Source organism: Seriola dumerili, unplaced genomic scaffold (assembly GCF_002260705.1).
Source record: "Seriola dumerili isolate Sdu_G_001 unplaced genomic scaffold, Sdu_1.0 BDQW01000025.1, whole genome shotgun sequence".
NCBI lineage: Eukaryota > Metazoa > Chordata > Actinopteri > Carangiformes > Carangidae > Seriola > Seriola dumerili.
Genome location: NW_019174280.1, coordinates 20,701,036 through 20,724,883, shown reverse-complemented (window position 1 = coordinate 20,724,883; position 23,848 = coordinate 20,701,036). Strand labels below are relative to the sequence as shown.

General features: G+C 43.6%; 1 protein-coding gene across 1 annotated transcript in view; it reads right to left on the bottom strand.

Annotated features, from left to right (window-relative positions):
• enah (ENAH, actin regulator) overlaps positions 1–23,848 on the bottom strand; it is a 112,031-nt gene that overhangs the window by 28,559 nt on the left and 59,624 nt on the right. Inside the window, 2 exon segments of the mRNA XM_022770450.1 lie at positions 4,784–4,856; positions 22,822–22,999. Of these exon segments, the coding sequence (XP_022626171.1) occupies positions 4,784–4,856; positions 22,822–22,999 (251 nt within the window).

Sequence of the window (23,848 nt, the reverse complement as noted above, 5' to 3'; positions counted from 1 at the left end):
CTTTCCCCTCAGCCATGTGTGAATCCACTCAAACATGCACAGGATATTTCCATCAATCAGCCTTGAAGCGGCAAGGCCGGGGTGCTCTAACTCTTCTCCATCCATCTACAGTACGTGTCGATGAAAAGGGGGATCGCAGAGGAAGGGATGGAGGAGGAAGTAGATGGATAAAGAGGTGGAGAGTAGACAGTGAGTAAGAAAAGGAAATGCGAATCGTAATTTCCTCCATCTCCATTTCAGGCTACATGGCAGAGTGTGACACACATTCCTGATGAACAGCATTGTAACTGAATGAAGTCAGACAGCCAAAACATTAGCTGGCATGTTGATAGATTGATGGAGTCCAAAATCGTAGTTGTAGGCAGGTTAGAAATGTCTGCGAAAACTTTTTAATTGTATTATCTTGTACCGTAGTTTGGGGTCAGAAATGAAGATTTACACTGTAAAAACTACATTACTATAAGATTGATGAAAGAATCAATAAATAAAGAAATGCATCATTAAATTCTGCCTGTAATTTGACCAAATCAATACTTTGACAATGAGTTTGTTTATATGTAAACTATTATCCAAGTGACAATATGTTTTTTGAGTATTTTGATTACGTGTCGGTGCATGTGAAGACCATATCCTTGTTTCTGAAACCTAAAGAAACTTTTATCCTGGTTTCAGGAAACCGGAATATGCTGAGTAATCCAAGTAAGAAACCAGATTAACGCGGCATGCAACAACTCTATCCAGCTCTCCAGTAAATCAATATGTTTATACACACACATACAGTATAAGCATTTTTCTGCTTTCCTAACGTGGTTGCACAACACATCGTCCAAATGAATTCTGTTCCAGTATAACCCAGCTCTTCAGTGACAAGTGGATCCCTCTCAAAGAGGCTGGGCCGTCGACAACAGAGGCTCAGTAAACGGGGAACAGAGGGTGCACTAACTGGAGTCATTAACTGTGGTTTGAGCACATTCAAGACTTGACAGCTGTGTGTGTGTTAGTCTGGCAAAAGTAAAGAGTGAAATTATCTGAAGTGATAGATATAATTGTCAAGTAAGCTAGCTGTGATGGAGTACGTGTTTACCTTTAGCTTGCTAGGCTTATTGTTAGCTTGCTAGGCTTACTGTTAGCTTGTTAGGCTTGTTTATAACTTGCTAGGCTTATTGTTAGCTTGCTAAGTGTATTGCTAGGCTTATTGCTAGCTTGCTACGCTTATTGTTAGCTTGCTAAGCTTCTTGTTAATTTGCCAGGCTTAGTGTTAGCTTGCTAGGTTTATGCTGGCTTGTAAGCAAAGCAACAGCACCGTGTTATTAGGAGTAGCGTGGTGAAAGCAGTCAGCCAGTTGGACTTAGAAACCCCAGCAAAATAGCACGCAGTGACAGAGGTGTTCGCTCCTCATGACAGTTAAGCTAGTTAGCCTTGAGATACAGGACAGACTAGCTTGACTTCTGAAGAGAGAAAGTGTTTTAAGGATGAATGATGCTGCTTTGAACACACAGCAGAGGTTCTCAGCACAGATATCATGACTGCCAGCCCCGAATGGTTGTGAGAGGATCAAGTGCTTCTATGAATATGTAAAGGAGTGTATCCCATCATTAGACATCAGTATGACTGCTATTGAGGAAAACCTGGACACTGTTAAATCATGTACAGAGGAAGGTGAATAAGCAGGGTTTTCTTGCTCCATGCAAACACGAGGAACATAATAATCTAAACCAGGATACTAGTGCCATTTATCCTACAATTAACAAACATGTTGATTTTGGTCAGCTGGTTAATAGAACAACTTAAAGGTCAGCCAAAGCTACAAAGTCTTATATGTTACAAATTATGTTACAAATTAAAATCCATGATTTAAATTAATGGTTTAAAGGTTGGATTAAATAAATCCAGAGTCCAGATGCTTTTCTCAGTCTGTAAGCTTTCAATCAACAATCAACAAATCTGACTGGATTACTGAGAGCAGAGCACTGATTAGATGTGACACAGCCACTCAAAAATAACGTGAGAGTGTTTATGTCCCAGCAAACCTTCAACATCTTCCAAAAGCTTTCAGTATGTTAGCTTTCCTTTTCAAGCAGCAGAGGGCTTGATGTGAGAGTGTGTCGCCAATTCATTTCGACACTACACTCCTCTCTCTCTCCCTCCTCTCATCCGATTCTCACTCTGCTCTACACATCCTCTATTCACTCTCCCAGCGGGGCTGATATTGGCCTCTGTATCAGCAGATGACCTCAGTCACTGATCCACTCGCTGCCTGTCTGTCATCCGCTGCTAAATATGGAGCAACCGAGAGGGGGATGAAGGGATGAAGAATGGAAAAGAGAGGCAAATGAAGCCAGACAGAAACAAAAGGGTGAAAGTGAGAAAGCTAAGAGGGAGGGAGGACAAAAAAATCTCAAGAAGAAAGAAATGGTGAAAAAATGGGGAGGGAGAAACGGCTGGCAGCCAGATCCATTAGGCTCTCAGATCTACACATCCTGTAAATTTCCTGGCAGACCCAAGTTCACCTCTAACAGAAATAGACAAACCATTGACTCACACCTGAAGAATGCTTCTCTACGTATGTGCGTATGTGAGGTGAGATGTGGTTTGCCGTCAGGACAATCAAGGCAAGCAGTGATTGAGCGGTTAAAAATAAAAATAAGACATCAGTTAGAACAACATCAAAGTGGAGGTGATACCTCTCTTTACATCTGATCTCAGAACAGCTTTCTGTCCCATAAAGGATCTGATATTGCCTGTTTGCGTCCACCATGTAATTTACTGCCCTCTTGTGGCCACAGGAGGCTTTTGTCTCTGGAAGCTAGCTTGACAGCCGTTGCATCTGTAGTTTCTGTCATTTTTATTGGCGTGGCCGTGTCCCGTTGACAAAGGCTGGAGCTTGTCGAGCAGAGAGGGGCACAACATTTTTGGACGTTTGCGCAATGTGGATAATCCTGAGATCTTTGACGAGTAACTAGCTATAGCTAGCTGAAGGCAAATGTGCTTGTGAAGTAGCCTTTGACTCAGCCTCCACTGCTCTGAGATCAGATATTGCACACATTATGGAATCTGTACTTGCGCATTAGAAAATTACTGTTTTCCTTGTTCGTATTTAGCTATTTGTAAGTTCTGCTATTGCTACATATAGCCAACATTAGCATTAATAGCTGTTTACTTACCAAAGTAGAAGAAACGTTCAGTTCAGCATCAACAACTCCATTGTTTGGCTTCTATTTCTATCAATTTTTTTCTTCTACTGAAGTTAGCATGCTAACCAGCTAGCTCTGTTACTGTTGTCCCGTCTCGTCACTTTCCGATACCGAGTCACTGTAGCGTCCAGGCTGCCCTGAAGAAGTAGTGCTGCTCAAAGGACGCATTATAACCTCTTGTATCATAAACGCAACGATGTCTGAAGCTCTCGTTAAGACGGGTAAGTAAATAGCTGCCAATGCTAATGCTGGCTATGTAGCAATAGCAAAACTTACAAATAGTTCCTTCAAGAGGTAGCAGTAGCAAATAAAGTAGGTGTAGTTGCTTCTTTGGCTTCTCTTGCCTTTCTCTGAAAGTCGCTGCATGCTACTGTGTATATATGACAGAGAGAGACCAACTCAAACAGAATGAACATGTTGTATTTTAGAATAATCAATATTCTAATGTAGGTGATTATAAAGGTATGTTTACCATGTTAAGTTATCCCTCCAGCTGCCTTTCATGACATGATAGCGTGGCGTGCAGCAGCCGCCCTTCATCTGAGCCGGTTACCAAATCAGTCGTCACCATTTGGCTCGTGTAACCAACACTAAAGTTAGATGCTTACATCTCTGTGTGTGGTCATGGATCGGGATGAGTAAATATAAAATGTCTGTGCCGTGCCTTTGTCTGGCTGTAAAGCTATCACTGTGTACCAACATTACACACACTTTACTTTAGTGTCTGTCCATGCTCCTATGTTTACATATGAGTGTGTGTGTGTGTAAGCAATCCGTTCTAATTAAAGCTACAATATGCAAGTTCTGGAAATCAAGCTAGCACTAGCCATGTGATGTCTGATAGCAGTACAATAAAACTAGCTTGACGCCTCAGTGCGAGAGGAGAGCTAGACCAGAAATGCGTTCATGTATTGACTGACAGTCGTTAGGTCCCACCTCCTTGACTTTGGCCTACTCTGATTGGTCAGGACGAGGCTCACTCAAAAACTCTAGAGGGCAATATCTCAGTACTGCTCCAGGCTGTTCAACGACTCAGGGTCACTGAGGCCTTGGACGGCATCTCTCCATGGATGTTTCAACTAAAACTTTAGATAGATCAAAAATATTGGAAAAAGAAAATTACATACTGTAGCTTTAAATCCTTGAACAAGCTTTTCTGTTGAAAAGGTTCTAAACCTTGGCCAACAGCTGGCCTCCATTAACACAGCTGTGTGTGTGTGTGTGTGTGTGTGTGTGCAAGTATCTGTGTGTGAGTAAGTGTGTGATGTGTTTTCTGGCTATTCCAGAACCTCATTATTACCTGAGGAAAAGACTGGCCTTGTATGGGGAAGTAAAACAACTCTGAGTGTGCGGTTTTGTCCGACTCATACACTCGCTTTAGTGCATGTGTGTCTGTGTAAGACACTGACTGATAGGTGGTGAAAAACATAATTACTTACATGTTAATAATTGAGAAAAATAATAGAAATGTATTTAAAGGGAGAGACAGGGGTGGTAGACACAATGGACACAAACAGACGATTTCTATTTTAATGCAGAGACAGTGTTGAAGCCTTCGTCTAAACTGTTGAGGTTCGTGTGGGTCTTACCTTCTCTGCAGGTCCATCTCCTCTGGTGTGGGGCCATTCTGAACTTGGGGGCCCTGTCTGGGCAATGTGGGGCCTGTAGAGGGCGACACACACAAGACAGCTCCTGTTAGACATCATCATCATCATCATTCGGACTGACACACAACTCCCTGTGTTCTAGTGTCATAAACAAATAATGGACACAATACTGAGCTGCGTTTTAAACCTCAAAGAGGTAACTGCTGCTGGACCGAGTGAAGACAGTTATAGTTGGACACATCACCTGGTGTGGAAACTGAACCTTTCAGCACAAAGCTCTAAGTAACCACTAGACCGACAGAGTACCTTGTCAGGTGCTGTGAATTTATTTGCAACCTTTCCTTAAGTAAAAGTAGCGGAACCGAAAGGCAAGAAAAAGTCCCGGCTTCGACACATGTTGGTAGTTCAGCCAGAGAAGCTGCTGTGTAGTCCCATGTTTCTCACACACACACACACACACACACACACACACACACACACACACACACGCACACACACGCCTGGACAGCTACACTGCAAAATGAACTGCCTCCACCTCCCCAGCCTCCTCCTGCATTAGCATTTATATTCATGTAAACGCTGAGTGTTCATTCTCTTTGTGTTCATGTTTCTTTTAGTCGTTGTGTATCTTGTGTATAACTCTGGTGGGGGGGTGTGGGGGGGTGTAGGGGGGTGGGGGGGTCTAAAGTACTCGATGTGAAGAGGGACGCCGAGTTAATGATGTGCTAACATGCAGGCAACACTGTATTCTCATGTTTTAATTTGTTTAACTGAGGTGAAAAGATTAGTTGACAGAAAAATTAATTTCCAACTGGTTGGTATTAATAATCAATTAATCATAAATGTAATTTTTTAAGCAAAAATAAAAATTGACACATGCTTCTTTATATATTTTACACCATGAATTATTCAGGTAAAAGCCTTGTAAAGCTGTTTGTGTATAATAATATGTTTTTAGGTGTTTACATGATATTTTTAAATTAGAAAATAGAAAATTATGTGAATAGTAAAGTAAGATATCAAAAAAATATTAGATCAGTTTTACTTTTTATGTACGTTACTGTATGAAAAACTGCACCATCATCCACCTTTCAGTCAACAGAACCAACGTCTGATTGGACAGTTTGACACAGGGTCAAAATTCGTACTTCTGCGTCACGCACAGTGTGGGAACTTTGAGTGCTGAGTTTTACAGCTCTGCATCTGTGCACAGATGTTGGCAAAGCTATTTCTTGTCTCACTGTGTCCCTGTTTAACCTCGCCACTGATGAAAAATGTTCACAGATTTTATTCACACAGTCACTCTCTCTCTCTCTCTCTCTCTCTCTCAAAGCATAAACACAAGCCTTATCTACACATGCACACAAACTTTGGAATTATTTTTACAAGTTCAAAATCCTACCGGCCCTAATTTGTGCCCACAGTTTCCTTCTTGTACGGGCTGAACTGAAATGCTATTGAATTAAGCCGAGTCTACAGGCAGTCAATATCTGTGAGTGTAATTGCAGACATGGTCTCTCGTCTTCATCTTCCGCTGCCGGTGGGTGTAATCGTGTTACTGTCTGCTCTAATAGAGCTTATGTGCTAATGACAGAACGCAGACACAAGCCTTGCAGGGCCGCGGCCCCAAAAGCTGCTCAGGAGGATCAGATCAGCGCGCTGGGCGTTTGTTTAAGCCTCATCTTCCTTTTAGACCAAGACTTTTATTACTGTATCCTATTATTCACCAATTTCACTACAAGGAACAATTTTAAAATCTTAAAAATTCCTAAACTCCATCCACTGACTGTGAAGGTGCCTTCTCGAAAACAGACGTTCAGTCAAATGGAAGTCTTAAGAGATCTGAGCTGGTCCAGTGACCCCAAACACTGTCTGACACAATGCTGTGAAAGAAAGGAGAGAAGAAGAGACAGAGACAGGACAAAGACAGGAGGCGCACAAAGCTGGAGGAGAGAGCAGGTCTGGCATTCACAGAGAAAAGCAGAAAGAGAAAATAATAACCAGTTATGAGGTCACGGTCTTAAAAAAGAAGAGTGTCTATAAATACGATAAATACAAATCCCGTTTCCACAACTGATGATAAAGTTTCTAGCTGACGTCAACCACGAAATCCCACGGGGGATCGTTTCCCACAGTCCCCATCACTGTGCTGTGTACCTACATGACGGCAGCGTGAGTGTGGGCCTCCTCTGGCAGCAGACGTAGCACCACAGTCCGCGCCGGGCCCCGTCTGACCCGCCGCCAGGCCTCAGGGTAGCCACCACCCCGCCGCCAGCTCCCCCCACAAACCCCGCTCCCCCAGAGCAATCCTGGGAGGAGGTCGCATACAAAACCATAGCTCAGGCTCTGGAGCTTCCTTCTTTCAGTTTCCTGTTCCTCAGCTCTGCATTATCCAGAGGACGGATGAATTAAAACTCCACCAGGAAAAAAAACTGTCTGAATAAGAGAAGAGTGGATCTCCTTTGTTGCCAGTTCAGTTCTTCATCCTCTGTAATCTGATGCCTCAGTATTCGGTCGGTACACCTTTAAAGATGACGATGAAATACCCGGCGTGGTTGCTCTCTGTGCCGGCTCTCCAATAGATTATAATTGATGGAAACAAAGGGAGGGGAGAGGGAGGCAGAGAGAGGAGAGCGGGAGGGAGGGATGAACATGAGAGGGAGAGAGAGAGAGAGAGAGAGAGACAAAGAGATTAAGAAAAGAGAAGGAGAGTGAGACAGAGAGGAAGAGTGAGGAGAAAGCAAACAGACGAAACACACGAGGAAGAGAGAGAGAGATGGAAATACTGGGAGATGGAGAGAGAGAGAGAGAGAGAGAGAGAGAGAGAGAGAGAGAGAGAGAGAGCTGTGTACAGGATGTGGTGGGACTTGCTACCTGATGGGCTGGTCAGCCAGTTTGTACTTTCTGGATCCAATCTATTATTCATACACTGGATACAGAGAAGGACACAACGCTGCTGCCCTCAATATCATTACCAGTGTGTGTGTGTGTGTGTGTGTGTGTGTGTGTGTGTGTGTGTGTGTGTGTGTGTGTGTGTGTGTACGGATACAGTGGATGAGAAACCGGCGAGAACTCCCACAGTTTGACGTTTCATAAATGTCTTACACCTGAATTATTCATTCAGATCCCAGAATAAAGCATCAAATAGTAAAGAGAGTCGCTTCATCCAAACTAGAAGAAAAGATATTTTTACGGACGTGAAGACGACGCTGAGGGAAATGTTTGTGTCGACCACGTGCGTCACTTTATCGTCACCATCTTCTAAATGGCCACGTCCAGCAGGATAATGCTCTGTGACACCGAAGCGCCAGGTCTGAATCCAATCGGCTGAAACGATGCGGAAGGAAAGTTTCCAGCAGCTTGTGGAATCCATGACGTGAAGGAACCGAGGCTGTTTCGAGAGCGAAGGGACGCCGGAGGGGAACCCATGCAGACACGAGGAGAACACGCAGACTTCAAACCCAGAACCTTTTTTAGCTGTGATGCTAACCACTGTACCACCGCGCCGCACCATTTGAACCATTTAATGAATTTGTGAAATATAACGCTTTAATAAAACACACTGATTCGGGTTAAGTGGTTTGCCTTATGATGATCAACTATAGGCCACAGTTTAAACACCTTGCTACTACACACCCACCTGTCTTTATGACCTGTGGCCAGGTGGATGAAGACACAATTAAAAAGGGGGGGGGGGGGGGGGGGTGATAAAAACCAACAAGAGAATAGAGATTGCGAGAGAGATTGAGTGTTTGACAGAGTAAATCATATGAGTGGACAGAGATAAAGGACAAGGTCATTACCTCGTCTTTAACCTGCTCACCCATCCATTTTACTAGCAGAGCAACAACCTGTCATCAAATCTGCCATTCATCCGTGTTTGTATTAGTGTTTCTATGAGTGTGTGTGTGTGTGTGTGTGTGTGTGTGTGTGTGTGTGTGTGTGTGTGTGTGTGTGAGAGCATTTGTTCAGTGCATTCCTCCTCCTTAATGATTTCACTGTTGAAGCCACAGGACGAACGCAGAGGTCTACAGCAGCAAATGCATCACAACGACCTTTCATCACGCAGCGGGACAAGGTGCTAAATATATAAACAAAGCAGCCACAGAGCTTTTTCAGGGTGAAGAGGTGGAGTGTCTCTGACCGGCAGAGTCAGTCACCTGATCGCAACATCGACCCCGCTGGACACTTCGCACTCACGGACGGACTCCTGTGGAAAAATGTGAATGAAATTCCAGCTGTCTCCACTCGGTCAAAGTCAACCTGACTGCAAGGCAGACGTCCACGTCGTCCGGGTTTATTTAGACAACTTGGTTTAAAAAGGGGTCACATGGCAGGATTACAGAGTGGACACATTTCTTTGGAAAGACACACATATAGAAACATGTGTGGCTCATGATGTCATCCTCCAAGATCTGTTGTCGGGTAAAAAAAACAAACAAAAAAAAAACGACAGCATCTGCAGCTGCAACTTGTGACTGGCGACGGCCCAGGAGGCTCAGCAGCAAAAAGAAAATGACGACAGGACACTAAGAATTCTTCCCTGGAGTCTAGTGAAAAGTTAAACTAAGACTAAAACCACTTCTACTGTCCCTTCAGAGGAGGATTGAAAGTTATTTATGAGGCTTCCTACAGAATATTCAGATCCAGAAAGTAGAAACTATGACAGCGGAGGTTTGTAGCTTTAGACGAGGGTAAAACTTGAAATGCTGAATACAGCACTGTTGGCTGTATGTGCAGGGCCAATGCATAACTGAAGGTATGTAGTCGACAAGGTCAACGATACACTAACGTGCTATTTTCACCACTGTTGCTCTGTCCACTACAACACCAGAGGTGCTTTTAATTTGAAACAGTTTACAGGACATGATCAGTTTTTTTATTAACAGTGTTGTGCAGTAACTTTAAAAGGGCAAACGAGGCTTCCAACTAATATATGACCAATTCTACTTATCAAACAGGAAGTCAGAAATAAAGGCTTGTTACCTTCTGCAGTCGAGGTCAGTGAAGCGTTCTGTAGCTCTCTTAAATACTGACTGTGACGGGAGAAAGTTAAGCTGATAAAACTCTCGACACCTGGTCCCATACAAAAATACACATCACTGTGAAATTTCTTTGGCCTCAGAAACTGTTGATAAATATAAACCTCACAGTTTGCGCTCATGCAGAATGAAGAAAATTATTATTATTATTATTAATGCTTTTGTTACAGAGTTGGGAAGACGCCAACAGCAGCTTTGTCTCCCTTTCCTGCTTCTTGCTGACGTCGGCGCTTCCAGCAGAAGAAGGTGAAATGGTTTGAGGTCTTTATTAGGAGGCTCCATCAATAGCCATTATGTTAGATGGCCAATGAAAATGGGCTCTTTGGCACACACACAGACCTAATTTGAAATCTCCATCCGGCGTCCAACTCTCTTCATCAATTGTTATTTCTCTACCTCCGTCCTCTCTGTCAGCACCCTCACCTCCCTTCTCCTTATCCACGACTGTATTGCTTTAAAACAACCTTGACATCAACCTCATTTGAAGGCTGATGCTGCAGCTCGCACGGACACGCTCTCTCTTTTTTCTTTGCGGATGTTTCAAGGAACTCAGAAGTTTTTTAGTTTTTGTTTATTTTTACGAGAAGTCACTTCCTTAGGTTTTCATCTTGTAAAGAAACCAGAGGGAAATCATTTCTTTTTTTAAAACGGCTGCTCTTGGAAAGCAAACCTCCAAAGTCCTGAAGCACACGGATGAATTTCAATGCTGTTTCGGAAAATACTGTATATAATATTTTATTTTATGTTCTGAAGATTCAGAGAAATAAATTGATGATTGATGATTAACATTCTCTCCGCTCATTTTTCTACCCTGAATGCATTTGTTAAAGATCCTGATTAAGAAACTCAACTTAAGTTGGTTCACTCAGGATTAGTATTATCATAGGGCCTCTGTCTTGATCAAAGTACATTAATTAATATGTTAATTAGCATTGGATCCAGTGCAGAGTATTTTGTAAGGGATTAAATCCACTGTAGGTCCAGTGTGAACCCAGCTGTTTCCATCTGTGTCCATTTCCGACTCCTTCGCTGTGACCTCTAGCGAAGGGGGGGGGGGTTATTTTGGGGCTCTAGGGAGTCAGGATGTCTAGAGGGGGCAGTGGGATAACGACACCTAAACCTCCGGCGTCCTTGCTTAGTGCCACATCTCCATCGCCCCCCCCCCCTCCACGTCTGACTGTTGGACATTTGATTCCGACCCACTACCCCGTCAGGATATCTGAGTGACACACGGCAGGGATGATCCTGAAAGCGGTGTCAGACAAGAGGGATCGTATGTCAGAGTGACACAACCTGCAAACATGCAAACATGTACTTATTATAGTTGCAGATCTGCCCGGCAACAAGTGGCACCAGATGACATCTTCTCCATCATGGGACGTGGGACAGGAACAGGAACTGGGTCAAAAGCATCAACCAAACCGAACACATCCACAGAAGCTCATCTAGATTCCGAGAAGTGCGATTTAAAACTGGCCATAACATAAGCACAAATACACCCATAACAAAGTTTTTCCATCTATTTTCATCTCAAGTAGCTTCCAAGCTCGGAAAATGAATCTCATTCCGCACCGTCTGACGGTGTCGTATCTACTCTGTATCTGGTCGTCCATATTTTGACGGCTGCACTCCTCCATTAAATGGAAAAGTTGTACGTCTCTTTTTTTTTTTTTTTTTCATTTTAAACACATTCCCCCCCCCCAAAAAATTCTTCTGGAAATATTTGCTATCCTGGGATGCACAGACTAACATTTTCCATTGGCAGCCACACAAGCCCAAAAGCAAAATGTTTGACAGATGAGGTGGTGAGCTTTGGGTCATGAGCTGCTCCTTTCCTTTTTCTCCTCACTTTCCTCTTTCCATCATTTTGATAGAGGTTGATTATTTTTTTTTAATTTCATCTGTGTTTAGAGCTTTGTTCCAGAAGTTCACAGGTTTAGTTTTGTGTGTTTTAGTGAACTGCAGTCTGGCCTTTCTGTTTTTCCAGGTTCAGGTCCTGAAGTCTTCGTCCCGGAGAACGTTCCTGACTTCCTGTACGGTCACTGCGGACTTTTGCTCCTGTCAACCAGGTCTTTTTCCATTGTCTAGTTTTCCTGTCTGCACCTGTTTCTGTTTCTGACAAACCAACTACCTTTGATATCTCTCTGGATAGATGTTTATCTGCTTCACTTGCACAGTCTCCCCTTTACTCCAGCTCCACCTCGATCTAAATGCCAACTCTAAACTCAATCAACTTTGAACCATTTGCTCTTTTGTGCGTGTGTATATTGTGTGTATATTGATGTAAACCCACTCAAATTAAAGCTGAGACCTGGCACTTTAATCTAGTATCCACTAATTTATTTCAGATTGAATGTGCTGGACCTGCTCTCAAGACAAAGTACAAATACTCATAGCTGACTCAGAGTGGGGATTGACAAGCAGTGAAAAGGTTGCCGGGATCTTCCTGTTTAGCTGCTACCTCCACTTCTAGCATAAGCATCTTTCTAACAAAAATGGATGGATGGATGGATGGATGGATGGATGGATGGATGGATGGATGGATGGATGGATGGATGGTGGCCACAGTGTGTGAGACACAGAATCAGACAACAAAGAGGAGCATCACTGCCGACAGATGTCATCTTCATTGTGAAAACTTAAAATAAACAGAAACAACAAAGAAAAAGAGAGAAAAGAAAGAACATGATGAACTGAGGAGGAAATGAAGGGGGGGGGGTGAAGCAAGCAGCAGAGGAGGTGGCGGAGGCGGAGGAGGAGGAGGAGGAGGAGGAGGCAACTGTGCACAAATGTGCTTCATCAGCTTCTCCAGCGAAACGAGTCTCACATCATTCATAACCGGCGCTTGACGCTCAATAAATTGCGAGGAGGCTCATTTTGGTTCCGGTAAATTACAAGAGACAACAGCCGATCATTTCAGCGGGAGAGCAGGGGGGAGTGCGATGCTGCTTTATAATTCATCATGGGAGCTAAACCAGTCATTTTTATATTCTAACTGTCAGAGCTTTCATCATCGTGATCCCCACGAATACACAATTATGGTCAGCGGGACGACGTGCAGTCAGGAATGTCGGTTTTCTTTGCGACTCCTTCGAGCTGAGAAAGACTTTCAGCATCACTCAGAGCCGGTACTTGCTACTCTTGCCTTAACACTCACAACTCTGGTCGTTTGCATCCGTCTCCGCCCATGAGATGACGCAGCTCGTAAAAGCTCGTTAATCACTTTTCCTCAAATTACGGAAGTATTGGAGAAAATCACCCCCAGCTAAGACGAATGATCTCATGTCGGAGACGGCAGCAGAGCGTTTAAAGAGATTTAAGAGGAGAAAGAGCCTGTGGTTGATAATGCAACATTACAACAATAACAACAACATTTTACTGGTGCATGTGATCAGCTGTTGAGCTTCTACAGATCCACATGATTTCTCAGCTTCGCTCACTTGTGTTTATGATTATTTGGTTTTAATCGTTAGAGCAAGAAATGAGTGTATTCCACCGAGAGATGAAACGGAAACTGATTTGTGAGAAAGCTACGACAAGTCAGAGAAGTTGGCCCATGTGGAGGGTTATAAAGGATGGAAACACATCAGCAATGACTTGTGGTAACAATGGATTTTTTTTGTCGCAGCCAAGAGATGATGATAGGTCTTGGCTGCAACTGCAAGTGTTCTGTAAACTTCCTTTTGGAAACGTTGTGGAGGTTTTAGGTTTGGTTAGATGTTTCTGCAGCGATAATCATCCAGCCACCACTTAAGTCTTTGGCCCTGAACTCAGCAGCATTAAGACGTTTTTCATTGGCTTGTGTTCTTCCGTATATTCTGGACAAAGTAAAGAAGCTTTTCTATCACTTACAGGCCGATATCAGCTCATTGGTGTTTACGTATCTCGGCCTATAAAGGAACAAAGAAGTGCAGTACAGAAAAGACAAAAAAGTTCATTAGAGAGCAACGATAAGTTTATTTTTACACTGTAAAAAATGCAACTTTATCTATTCGTCACAATAGAATATATTAATCTAACGGATCTGTTTATTTAGGGTGTTTATGTTTAAACAACAATAACACTGTCGGCCAGTGAACCCCAGGACGAGTAGTTCCTACCTTGGTAACGGCTAATGAGTCCAAATAAATATATACATATTTTTTTTACTTTTTTTTTTAAAAACTTAATTAATTTTTCTCTCATTATATTCCTGTCTTTGGCAGAGGAACATGACGTCCTCATTCTGCGTGTTGTTTCTCCTGCCGGGGAACAGCTGTCATCGAGCACAACACCAGACATATTTTGAAATGCTAAAAAAGAAAAAAGTTGCAGGAAGCTATTCTGAGGTCTGGAGCCAGGCTAGCGCTTAGCCACGACATGCTACACCATCACTATACATGTACGCTTCTCAATGTGTTTTGAACTCTTCAGATTCCCTTGGCAGCTTCTGTTTTGTTCATTCTTCGCCACGTCAGTCATTTAGTGGTTTAGCATTTTAGTTTTAACCCATTTTGCATTTGTATTCTCATCATGTGCACACACAGTTCACACTGCTGACAAAAAACTAAAACACAGTCGTGCTGCGGCTTCCCCTATAACATGAAACGACCAGGAGACCATGGCAACTGGTCGGTCCTCCCTCCAGCCTTCCTGCGCTGTTGCTACATGACAACCAGAGCACGGCTTAACCAACGACGTTACAGGGCGGCTCTGTAGCCAATCAGGAAGTCTCCGTGGAGTCCTCGCTCCCGGCTACAACACGTCTGAGGCGTATGGGACATAATTATTAAAACGTTTAAACACACGCTGACACACACTCGAGGATTTTTCACTTGTGTAATTAGTTACAGAAGAAAGCAGCAGTGGAATAAATTCATCTGTGATTTTCACTTTAACTGACTTTTTCTGCCACTCTCGCCAATCTCTCTGACTTAAGTTTTTACTTTTACAGTTTCTGTGTCTGTGTGGATCTGATCGGATAAAGGCCGAAAAGTAACACAAAACTAATTATAAGCAATAAGTTGGTGTATAATTTCTCCTCTAATCTGTGTTTCTTATTCTTTTTTAGTTTTTTATCTTGAGTCATTTGTTTGCATGTGTTTGTTTGTTTTTATGTTATCCTTGTGAAGCATTTTGTAATGTCTAGATTTTGATTAATTATTATCATTATTTTTTTATCTATTATTTTGGCTTTTGCAATTTTAATCCTGTCAATCTAGACTGTTTATAAAATAATTTTTTTAGAAAGTATTGGATTAGTCACTTCCTGACTAATCCAATACTGCAGCAGATCGTCATGTTTAAGCAGCTGGAACCAGAGAATGTTTTTGCATTTTTTGTTTAATAAATGACTCAAAAATTTGTCTCTAATTCTCAATCACTGATTCATTTAGTGACAGTTGCTTCAGCACGTTTTACCCGAACACACCTGCGTCTGCGTTACACCTGTGTGTTCCCAGGTCCAGTCATAATCAAAGACAAAAAGCAGGTAGTACCACCAACGCTTGCCTTTAGGAAACAGATACAAGCACAATGTTGAAATGACTACTCACTCCTGAGGATGATTTGAGCGCGGCTGATCCTCTGTGCATCCTGGGAGAATCGTTTAACTCTTGCTGCAGCAGGCATGTCTGTGGATACCACTGTGACGGGGGCCTCGGGGGCGTGGGTGGGGGGGGGAGTCCTCGGTTTGACAGTCGGAAAATATACAAGAAAGCTGGTGGACCTCTGACTTACCCTTACTGTTCTATCTTTTAAATCCCCTTCCTTTCCTTTCTAAGCTCTCACAACTATTCCTTCCTCTTCCTCTACCAAGAATCTCTGTCTGCTGCTGTCCAGCTGTGTTGCCGTGTGTAGTCTGCCACTTTGCCAGCCTACATTTGGCAGGCGGTCATGATCCGAAAAAGCGTAAACACATGCCAGACTGATGTGGCGCACGGTCGGAAGGAGCTGTCTCACCCCTGAATGTTTACACCGTGTTTTCACCCTCGTGACCTTAAAAAAACAAACTCATTCTGGTCGTGGGGGAACGCAGACTGTTTCTATGGGACGGGGATGAAGGGCTCTACCTCTCCGCACCTCCACCTCTCTCAGGTTTCACCACCCCCCCCTCCACAGAGGTTTCACATGGTGCAGTGTTGGCAGGGAGCGTAGAGACTGGAAATAAATGATAATCCCCAGTTAGCAACTTTTCACATGTCTCTGTGGAGACAAGAGCTGCTGCCAAATGTGAGTCTGGCTGTCCAGACAAATAGACCAGAGAGTTAGATTCTGCTCCTCTGGCAAGAGCCCATGAAGAATTTATTCTATGATGAATTATTAGCTCTGTTAACGTCTGGAAAATAAGCAAGTAGATCTGCTCAACTACTAGGTTTAATATCAGCGCTGAGATACTCGTGTTTTCAACTTTAAGCTTCTTTATATTTCTACTCCTCGACATTTTATTGTACTTGTACTTGTACTACAGTTAGTTTGTAGTAAGGCAGTAACTTTGTGAAATTTGAGTGATTTCTCAATTTTACACTTGGTATGTTTATAATTAATTATTAATATATGACATGTTTTTTTTGGTTAAATTGTCCAACAGTGTGTAAACTTCTGTAGTTAGAGATTTGCTTACGTGTTAATGCATCAGTAATTATAATCTAATAATTAAGTAGTTTAGGAGTTTCTACCTTTGGCACTTTCTTTTGTTTGTTTTTTTTTGTTTCTTACATCACTAAACAAATGTTAGTTGAATTTAACTTTAAAGCAAAACTCAACTAAAATCTGTGAATGTAGAGCTCAAAGTTTTAATGTCAGTAAAATCTTGTGATGAGTTTTGTTTAAACCAACTACGACTTTGAAAGAAGAAGTTTAGATGATGGATTCCTCTGGTTTTAGCCTCGCAGTGTGACGATGCTGAGATGATTGTAAACTGAAAACCTTTTACACTGTTACACAAAATTGAAAATGTCACAACTTCTGTCCCCATTAAGGGGACTCGTCTTCGTTATGGGGACACAAAGCAAGTCCCCATAATAATGATGAACTAGTCGGCCATCGTATATTGTGAAACTTGGATCTTTCTAAAACTTGTTTCCTGTCACAGAATCATAACAAAAAATGTTGTTGTCACATTTAGACACAAATCTACTCATCCATCAAACCACGTCTACCTTCTCCACTTCTGGTCCACTTTCTACAGCTCACTCCACCTATAAAACTGTGGCTTTCTGTTATTCACCTCATTTCTTTCCACCCTCTCTCTCCCTCTCTCTCCCTCTCTCTCTCTCTCCCCCTCCCTGCCATGACCTGAGAGGAGCGGATTACCGGCCAGACCACAACACAGACAGACGCCCGGCCATTGGTGACCCATCCCTCCCTCTCCTAATCCCGGCCTTCCATCCGGCTCCGCTTTAGCCTTTTTAGGAGAAAAGATGAATGTAGATAAACAGAGTGTGTGTGGCTGGATCTCCGCTTGTCTGTGTGTGTGTGTGTGTGTGTGTGTGTGTGTGTGTGTGTGTGTGTGTGTGTGTGTGTGTGTGAGCTCACAGTTTTGAAACTACGTCACTTTGGCTTGAGTCAGAGGACCAGGCTGCTCGCCTTCTGACTCGGCACATAGCAATGAAGAGAGGATCCAGCTGTTTTCAGTGATGTAAGACCAGATGATGAAAGCGGTGTGCAGTGGCGATCCTAGATCCCAGACTCTGGGGGGGGGGCCCAGGCAAAGAAGCCCATCAAAGACCCACCCCGACCCCCATTGCAGACTATTGGCAGATGCTACAATTTACAGATGTCCCCTAAACGCCTTCCCCTATTGTGGTCATGACTTTTGTCCCCAACCCGTCCTTGCAGCTCATCCTGCCGTTGTGTGAACCTCAGAAAATAACTCTAGGAAACACTCGGCTCATTTTCTGTGTCAACCAAACACCAACGGCACAGAACTCTCACACTCGTACATTTATTCATTTTCCTCTAAAGCCTTTGAACAGCTGAAATAATCAATCTGGGTCAAACTAAACTTCAAAGACAGATATCAAAGCAGTTTCAGATAGAAGAGACATTTAGGAGAGTAAGGAATCTGTTTTATCTACAAGATAACCTACCATGTGGTTGTATTTATTTGTGTATTTATAGAGCATGTCTTCATTAGATACAACACAACGGGAGCGAGATCACAGAAAGGGAAACATGTCGCTGAGGGCAGAGGTCACGAGTGGAGGTGCTGTGAATCACTGGTAAATGGTAAATGGACTGCATTTATATAGCGCCGTTCTAGTCAATCGACCACCCACAGCGCTCTACAATGTCTCATTCACCCACCCACACACACACACACACACACATATTCATACACACATTCACAGGCTGATGGCGCAGCATCAGAAGCAGTGAGAGGTTCAGCGTCAAGGACACTTCGACGCGCTCGAACCAGGAACCTTCGGAGAGAGTAGTCGACTGCAGCACTGAGCGTACACTGCTTACGTAGAGACCGTGAACTACATCGGTCATTTTAGGAAGTGACCCACATATGTTTACGCTCAAGTTACAAAAAGCCTCCGCCGCTGGAAGCAAAGGAGGAAGTCAGGTGATGTTATGACCGTAATCGTCCATAACCTTACTTATTGTTACCATTACGACGAAGGTCCCCTGACCTTAAAGTCCCCCCCCCCCAAAAAAACTGATTTGTAACAGTTTTGGACGGTTCAGAGAAAAGATGCTGCTCTGCTGATAGAGGTGTCAGACGGAGGGAACCATTTTAAAAGTTATATTTAATCTCTTTCATTTGAATTTTTTTCTCTTCTTGTGCGCCTCCGTGGATCGCCTGGTAGAGCGTGTACCACATAGGCCGTGAGTTCGAGTCCAACCTGGGGCCCTTTACTGCATGTCACCCCCCTCTTTCTCTCTCTCTTTTTCGAGAGAGGTGGGGGGGGGGTTGAAGGCCCACCGGTGTCAGATCAGACACTTCTGTATTATTCTACAGGGCACAGATAAACGACATTTTCTCATTTTAATTTGGAGGATTTGTTGGTTTCATGAATCCGATGGAACCCTCTGCGGTGCCCTGAGGATTCCCTTTTTCTTTATTACTGTATATTTCTACGCCCCATTCATCTCTCCCTTAACAGCAGACTTCTTCTTGTCTTTTCAAGTCTAATAAACGTTTTAACTTTAGCTCTCAGGTCCGGGATAAGAGAGGAGAATCGCCAAGAGCGAAGAACAGAATCAGAATCAGGCCTGTAAAGTGAAAACTACTATAAATGCAAAAGAAGCTGCATAAATTATCCTCACTTGAAAGTTTGTCTTGTTCCATTTACCCATCCTCACCGCCTGGATCAGGTCAAATCAAAGCTTAGGTAGCCAGTTTGAAGCAGTCAACGTACTGTTAATCAACACTTTGTGTCCATGTGTTGGTGAGAGGATCACAAAACGAGTCAAACAGACGACGGCTTCCATGTAAATTCATACATGGTGATAGTGGCTCTGAGCCAAATACGCCACATCACAGCTAAAACGATCATTAAAAGCTTCCTCTCCATCATTCATGCAGCACATACGACCACATAACAACACATGGAGGTCTAAAATAAGCGATCTGAAGCTCTCTCTTGTGGCAGGGGTTTTAACACCCACCGAGTGAGTGATGGAGGGGAAGGACTGTCAAGTCCACAGATGACTTCGAGTGGAACAGGCGCCGCCGAGAGCAGCTGTCGGGACACAAATATATTAGCAAAACAGTGGGGTGAAAGGGGGAAACCCTGTCGCCTTCCTCTGGCTCCTGTGTGCAGCTCACCGAACTGCTGAGAGGAGGCAAAGGAGAGGGACGGAGAGAGAGAGAGAGAGAGGGAAGGAGCTAGGCGAGGAGGGTAGTGTTTGATGGTGTTTGAGGAGAATGGGAAAGCGACAGACAGAGGGAGCTGGGAGAGATCAAGTGAGGTAAAATATGGAAATGTTGGAGAGGAGAAACGAGGGGAACAAAGACGGAGAAAATTAAGAGAGACGACGAGGGGAAACAGGGGGAAACGTGTCTGGAGCTGAAGTCTCTGGTCGGGCTGTTTCATTAGCGAGACTCTCCTCCCGAAGGCTATAGTCCCTCTGACTCTACAGCATGTGGCTGTGTAGATACGGCCTCTCTGAAATATAGATCCAGGTCAGACTCCAAGGATTTGAGAATTTTGCTGTTTGATTATTAGTAGCGCTGAACCAGAAATACACCTGAAAGTCTGTTGTCGCACAAACAATGGTGAACATGTGCCCTCTCTGAGGAGGAGGAATCCTTCACTGGCTACTGCTCTGGGTATTGTTTACCTTAATCCCAGAGTCAGTGTCATCCACGAGAATGACCTACATTTCAGCAAAGCTCTACAGACGCTTGTCCCTGTAGGTGACACTTGTTTTTTTTGTCGTATTCAAGCTATTGTCTTCGAGCAGGAGGAGCTGGGAGCCAACGTGCTACCACACACGATGCGCTCTCGAGTTAGTACAGACGTTTGTCCTGCCGTGTTTTATGAAGAAGCAGATTACTCACAGCAGATATGTGACACAACTACCAAGATAGCAAAAATAAAAGAAAACACTTAACCTAATTAGATAGATAGATATCTAGATAGATAGATAGATAGATTTTATTCATCCCCTAGGGGAAATTCAATATCAATTATTCATTAATTAGCGAAGCTTTAATCTTTGCTCTGCTGTTACAGAAGTGTATTAAAGCATATAATTCATATATTTTCAATTTATTTTGCTCAACTGTGGAACGTCCTCAATAGTCAGTGCAATGACCTTTATTGAACGAGGTTTACTGGCATGTTTTTGACGTTAGAAAAACAGATAAAAAAGAGGAACACACATTATTGTATCGACGCATGACGGCGACAGTTAGAAACCATCCTCCACTGAGACACATTTCATTTCCATATTTTGAAATTTTGGACGACATTTCACAAGTTTGTCCCTCCTCTCTTCTGTCTGTCTGATTTGCCACAAGTCTGTTCTATCTCTCATCCTCACACACACACACACACACACCTCTTAGCACCATTAGCATAATGAGGCTCATCACTCTAAGGTTAATTAGTGGACGGGATTACAGTGTGCTGAGAGTCTTGGTTTAGGGAGAGAGAGGAGGGGACGGTGCGATGGAGAGGAGGGCAGAGAGGAGAATGTGGGGTCACGGTGGGTCACGTGGAGCGGCATCTGGAACCACGCAAATACAAACAGGCTGCAATTAAAAACCTCTGCTGCGTCTTTGTTGGATTAAAATCTGGAAAGGATAATAGAAAAAAAAAAAAAAAAGAAAGAAAGAAAAGAAAAGACGAGGGAATCAGCTGTAAATTCAGGCTTCAAAAACGTGGTAGGTGAAGATTAGTCACCCCCCTCCCCCCCCCCCCCCCCCCCCCCCCCCCCCCCACCCTCCCCACATCCCTCACAGCAGGCGGGCAAAATGTAGATACACACAGCCGGAGGATGGAGCTGAGTTAATGAGCGCATGGTGAACAGAACCAAGGTCATGGTGATCCACTGACGGTAAAATATTTTGTGGCAGAACTAGACTGGGCTGTGTGTGTGTGTGTGTGTGTGTGTGTGTGTGTGTGTGTGTGTGTGTGTGTGTGACATGAATACTGAATCGGTCTCTTACCACACGGTTGTTCCCTTTTATGCTTAGACCTATGCTCAATTACAGGTTTTATATAAATGATTTATAATTGCCAGATGTAAGTACCGATCATGCTCCCTGATGCTAAAAATACATCATCCCATTAAGCGACGCCGTTACCGGGAGCCGTCTATCATTAGCTGCCTGCTGCGCTTTCAGACTGTCAGCTCCAAATGGAAGTTTTGATTAAGAGAAGTCAAGGCCGTCGGATTGAAGGAGTAACCGCAGCCCTCTCTCTGGGTGGTGAATTAACTCTAATCATTGTTTCTGCTAAAGCCCATTAGTAACTCTTGTTCGCTCAGAAACATTTTTATTGTTGACAGATGTTTTTGCTCCTGAAGTTTTTCCACCCCTGTGTTCTACAGCTTCCCGTCTCTAAGCATTTCTTACCCACAAGTCAATCTGTTCCTCCTGCACACAGAGTCACAATGAAACCGTGTAGTTATCTGCAGAAACAGCTTCATTCTAATACTCGGTTATTAAATACATGTAAATCCCTCCCCAGCCTTATCCTTTGGTGTAAAAGCCACAACTTTGTGTTGTTCTGTTACAGCCCTGCCATTCTGGAGGCCGAGGTTAGGATAGCTGGATATTCTATATTTTCAAGTATTTCATTTTCAGCGAGCTTCAAAGAGCTTCAGCAATCATCGCGTTCACAAGACAAGACGTTATAATACGTCCTCTGAGCAGCGCTGCGTCTTCGGTGCAGACTGGAGGCTACAGTGAGTCGCTATCGGAAAGTGACGAGACGGGACAGGGCTAGCTTGTTAGCGTGCTAACTTCAGTAGCAGAAAAGACGTGATGGAGACAAGAGTTAACACTGGTTCTGCTTTCCACCTCCGGTGAGTAAAAGTGTGAAGTTTGATGCTGAACTCACAGTGTTTCTTCTAGACTGGTAAGTAACCAGCTGTTAATGCTAACGTTAGCTAGCAATAGCAAAACTTACAAATAGCTCCTTTAAACCTGATAATAAAAATTGGCACAAGGCCCATGATTTATATGTCAGTCCCGTTTGGGAAATAAAATCATTCACAAAAACTAAAATAAGACACAAAACTGGAGGCTCAACATTGTTTTGTTGATGGTTCAGTTTCCACAGTTTCCGACGCATGTCCCCTGGTAATAGAACACCAAGTATAATATTCAACATAAGAGTTAGCTTGAAGCTAATTTTCGTCTACAGTCCATTAGCAGATCACCATTAAAACATAAGAACGGTGGCAGAACAGCACCGAACAAACTAGACGAGCAAGACGAGACACATTACCAGCTTACATACAGTAATTACATCGCACGCATCCCTACGTTGCGTTCAAGTGCTATTGAAAAGCGCACACAGTACGAGGCAGGCTTACCCGAGTCCTGGGAGTTGAGCACCTCCAGGGCGTGCATCATGGCACTGGCGAATACGTTGGCATCCTCCTTGCTGCCAAAGTTGAGGCCGTAGACTTGTCTGGAGTCACGCCACTGGTGGAAGGTCTGCGTGGCCTGGTTGTACTTCAGACCCTTGGGAATTGCACAGTTTATCACCACCTGGTGACGAACACGACAGGGAGAGAAAAAGGAAATGTCCCTCAGATCGGCCGCTAACCTGTAACTAATGCATTTGTAACACAACTTCGTCACCGTGACAGTGTGCTGCCCGCGCTGTCAGCCTGAAGCGCCAGGGGCTTTAAAAAGACATAAAACACAATTTGGGAAAGTGTATTTGACACCATGTTGTGAAGCTGACATGAGATTTATGTCGTAGTGGCACAAGAACAGAAATCACAACTAGCAGTAAAGGTTCAGTCACTCTCTCAGGTGTGACACCACCTCTGTGCACCTGGTACCAGGCTCAGGAGCTGACAAGATCAAACACGATCCTCAATCTATCACAACACAAACACCGTAGCTCATAATGTGGTAAAAGATCATTGTTACTGGGTCGTAAAGTTACTTTATGATCTTTATGATCCACTCAGTCTGTGTTTAAGGTGCTTTCACTGTTCACTCCAGGGCTTTTTTACTGTCCTGGGCAGGAAGCCAGCTGGAAACGCCTCGAGCTACTCCTCTGCGACTGAGACGTGGAAAAGCTCATCCAATGGACAGAAACAATAATAACACAAATCATTAATGGCAGCCATCATAAATCCCATCACAGTCCATATCAACAACTGTAAACCTGGACACAAAAGGTCTACGGCGGCCATCATGACCATGACTTCTTGAGACGGAGTAGATCTCACAGAGTGGGAACCCCAGAACCAGAACTACACCTCTGCTTCCTCCATACCATGCTCGTCTGACCTTCTCTCTGCCACTTCCTCCGTCACTTCCTCCTTGATTCTGCTGTGTATGAGTGAATATGTGTGTGCGTTGATTAAATAGCTTTTTGTGTGT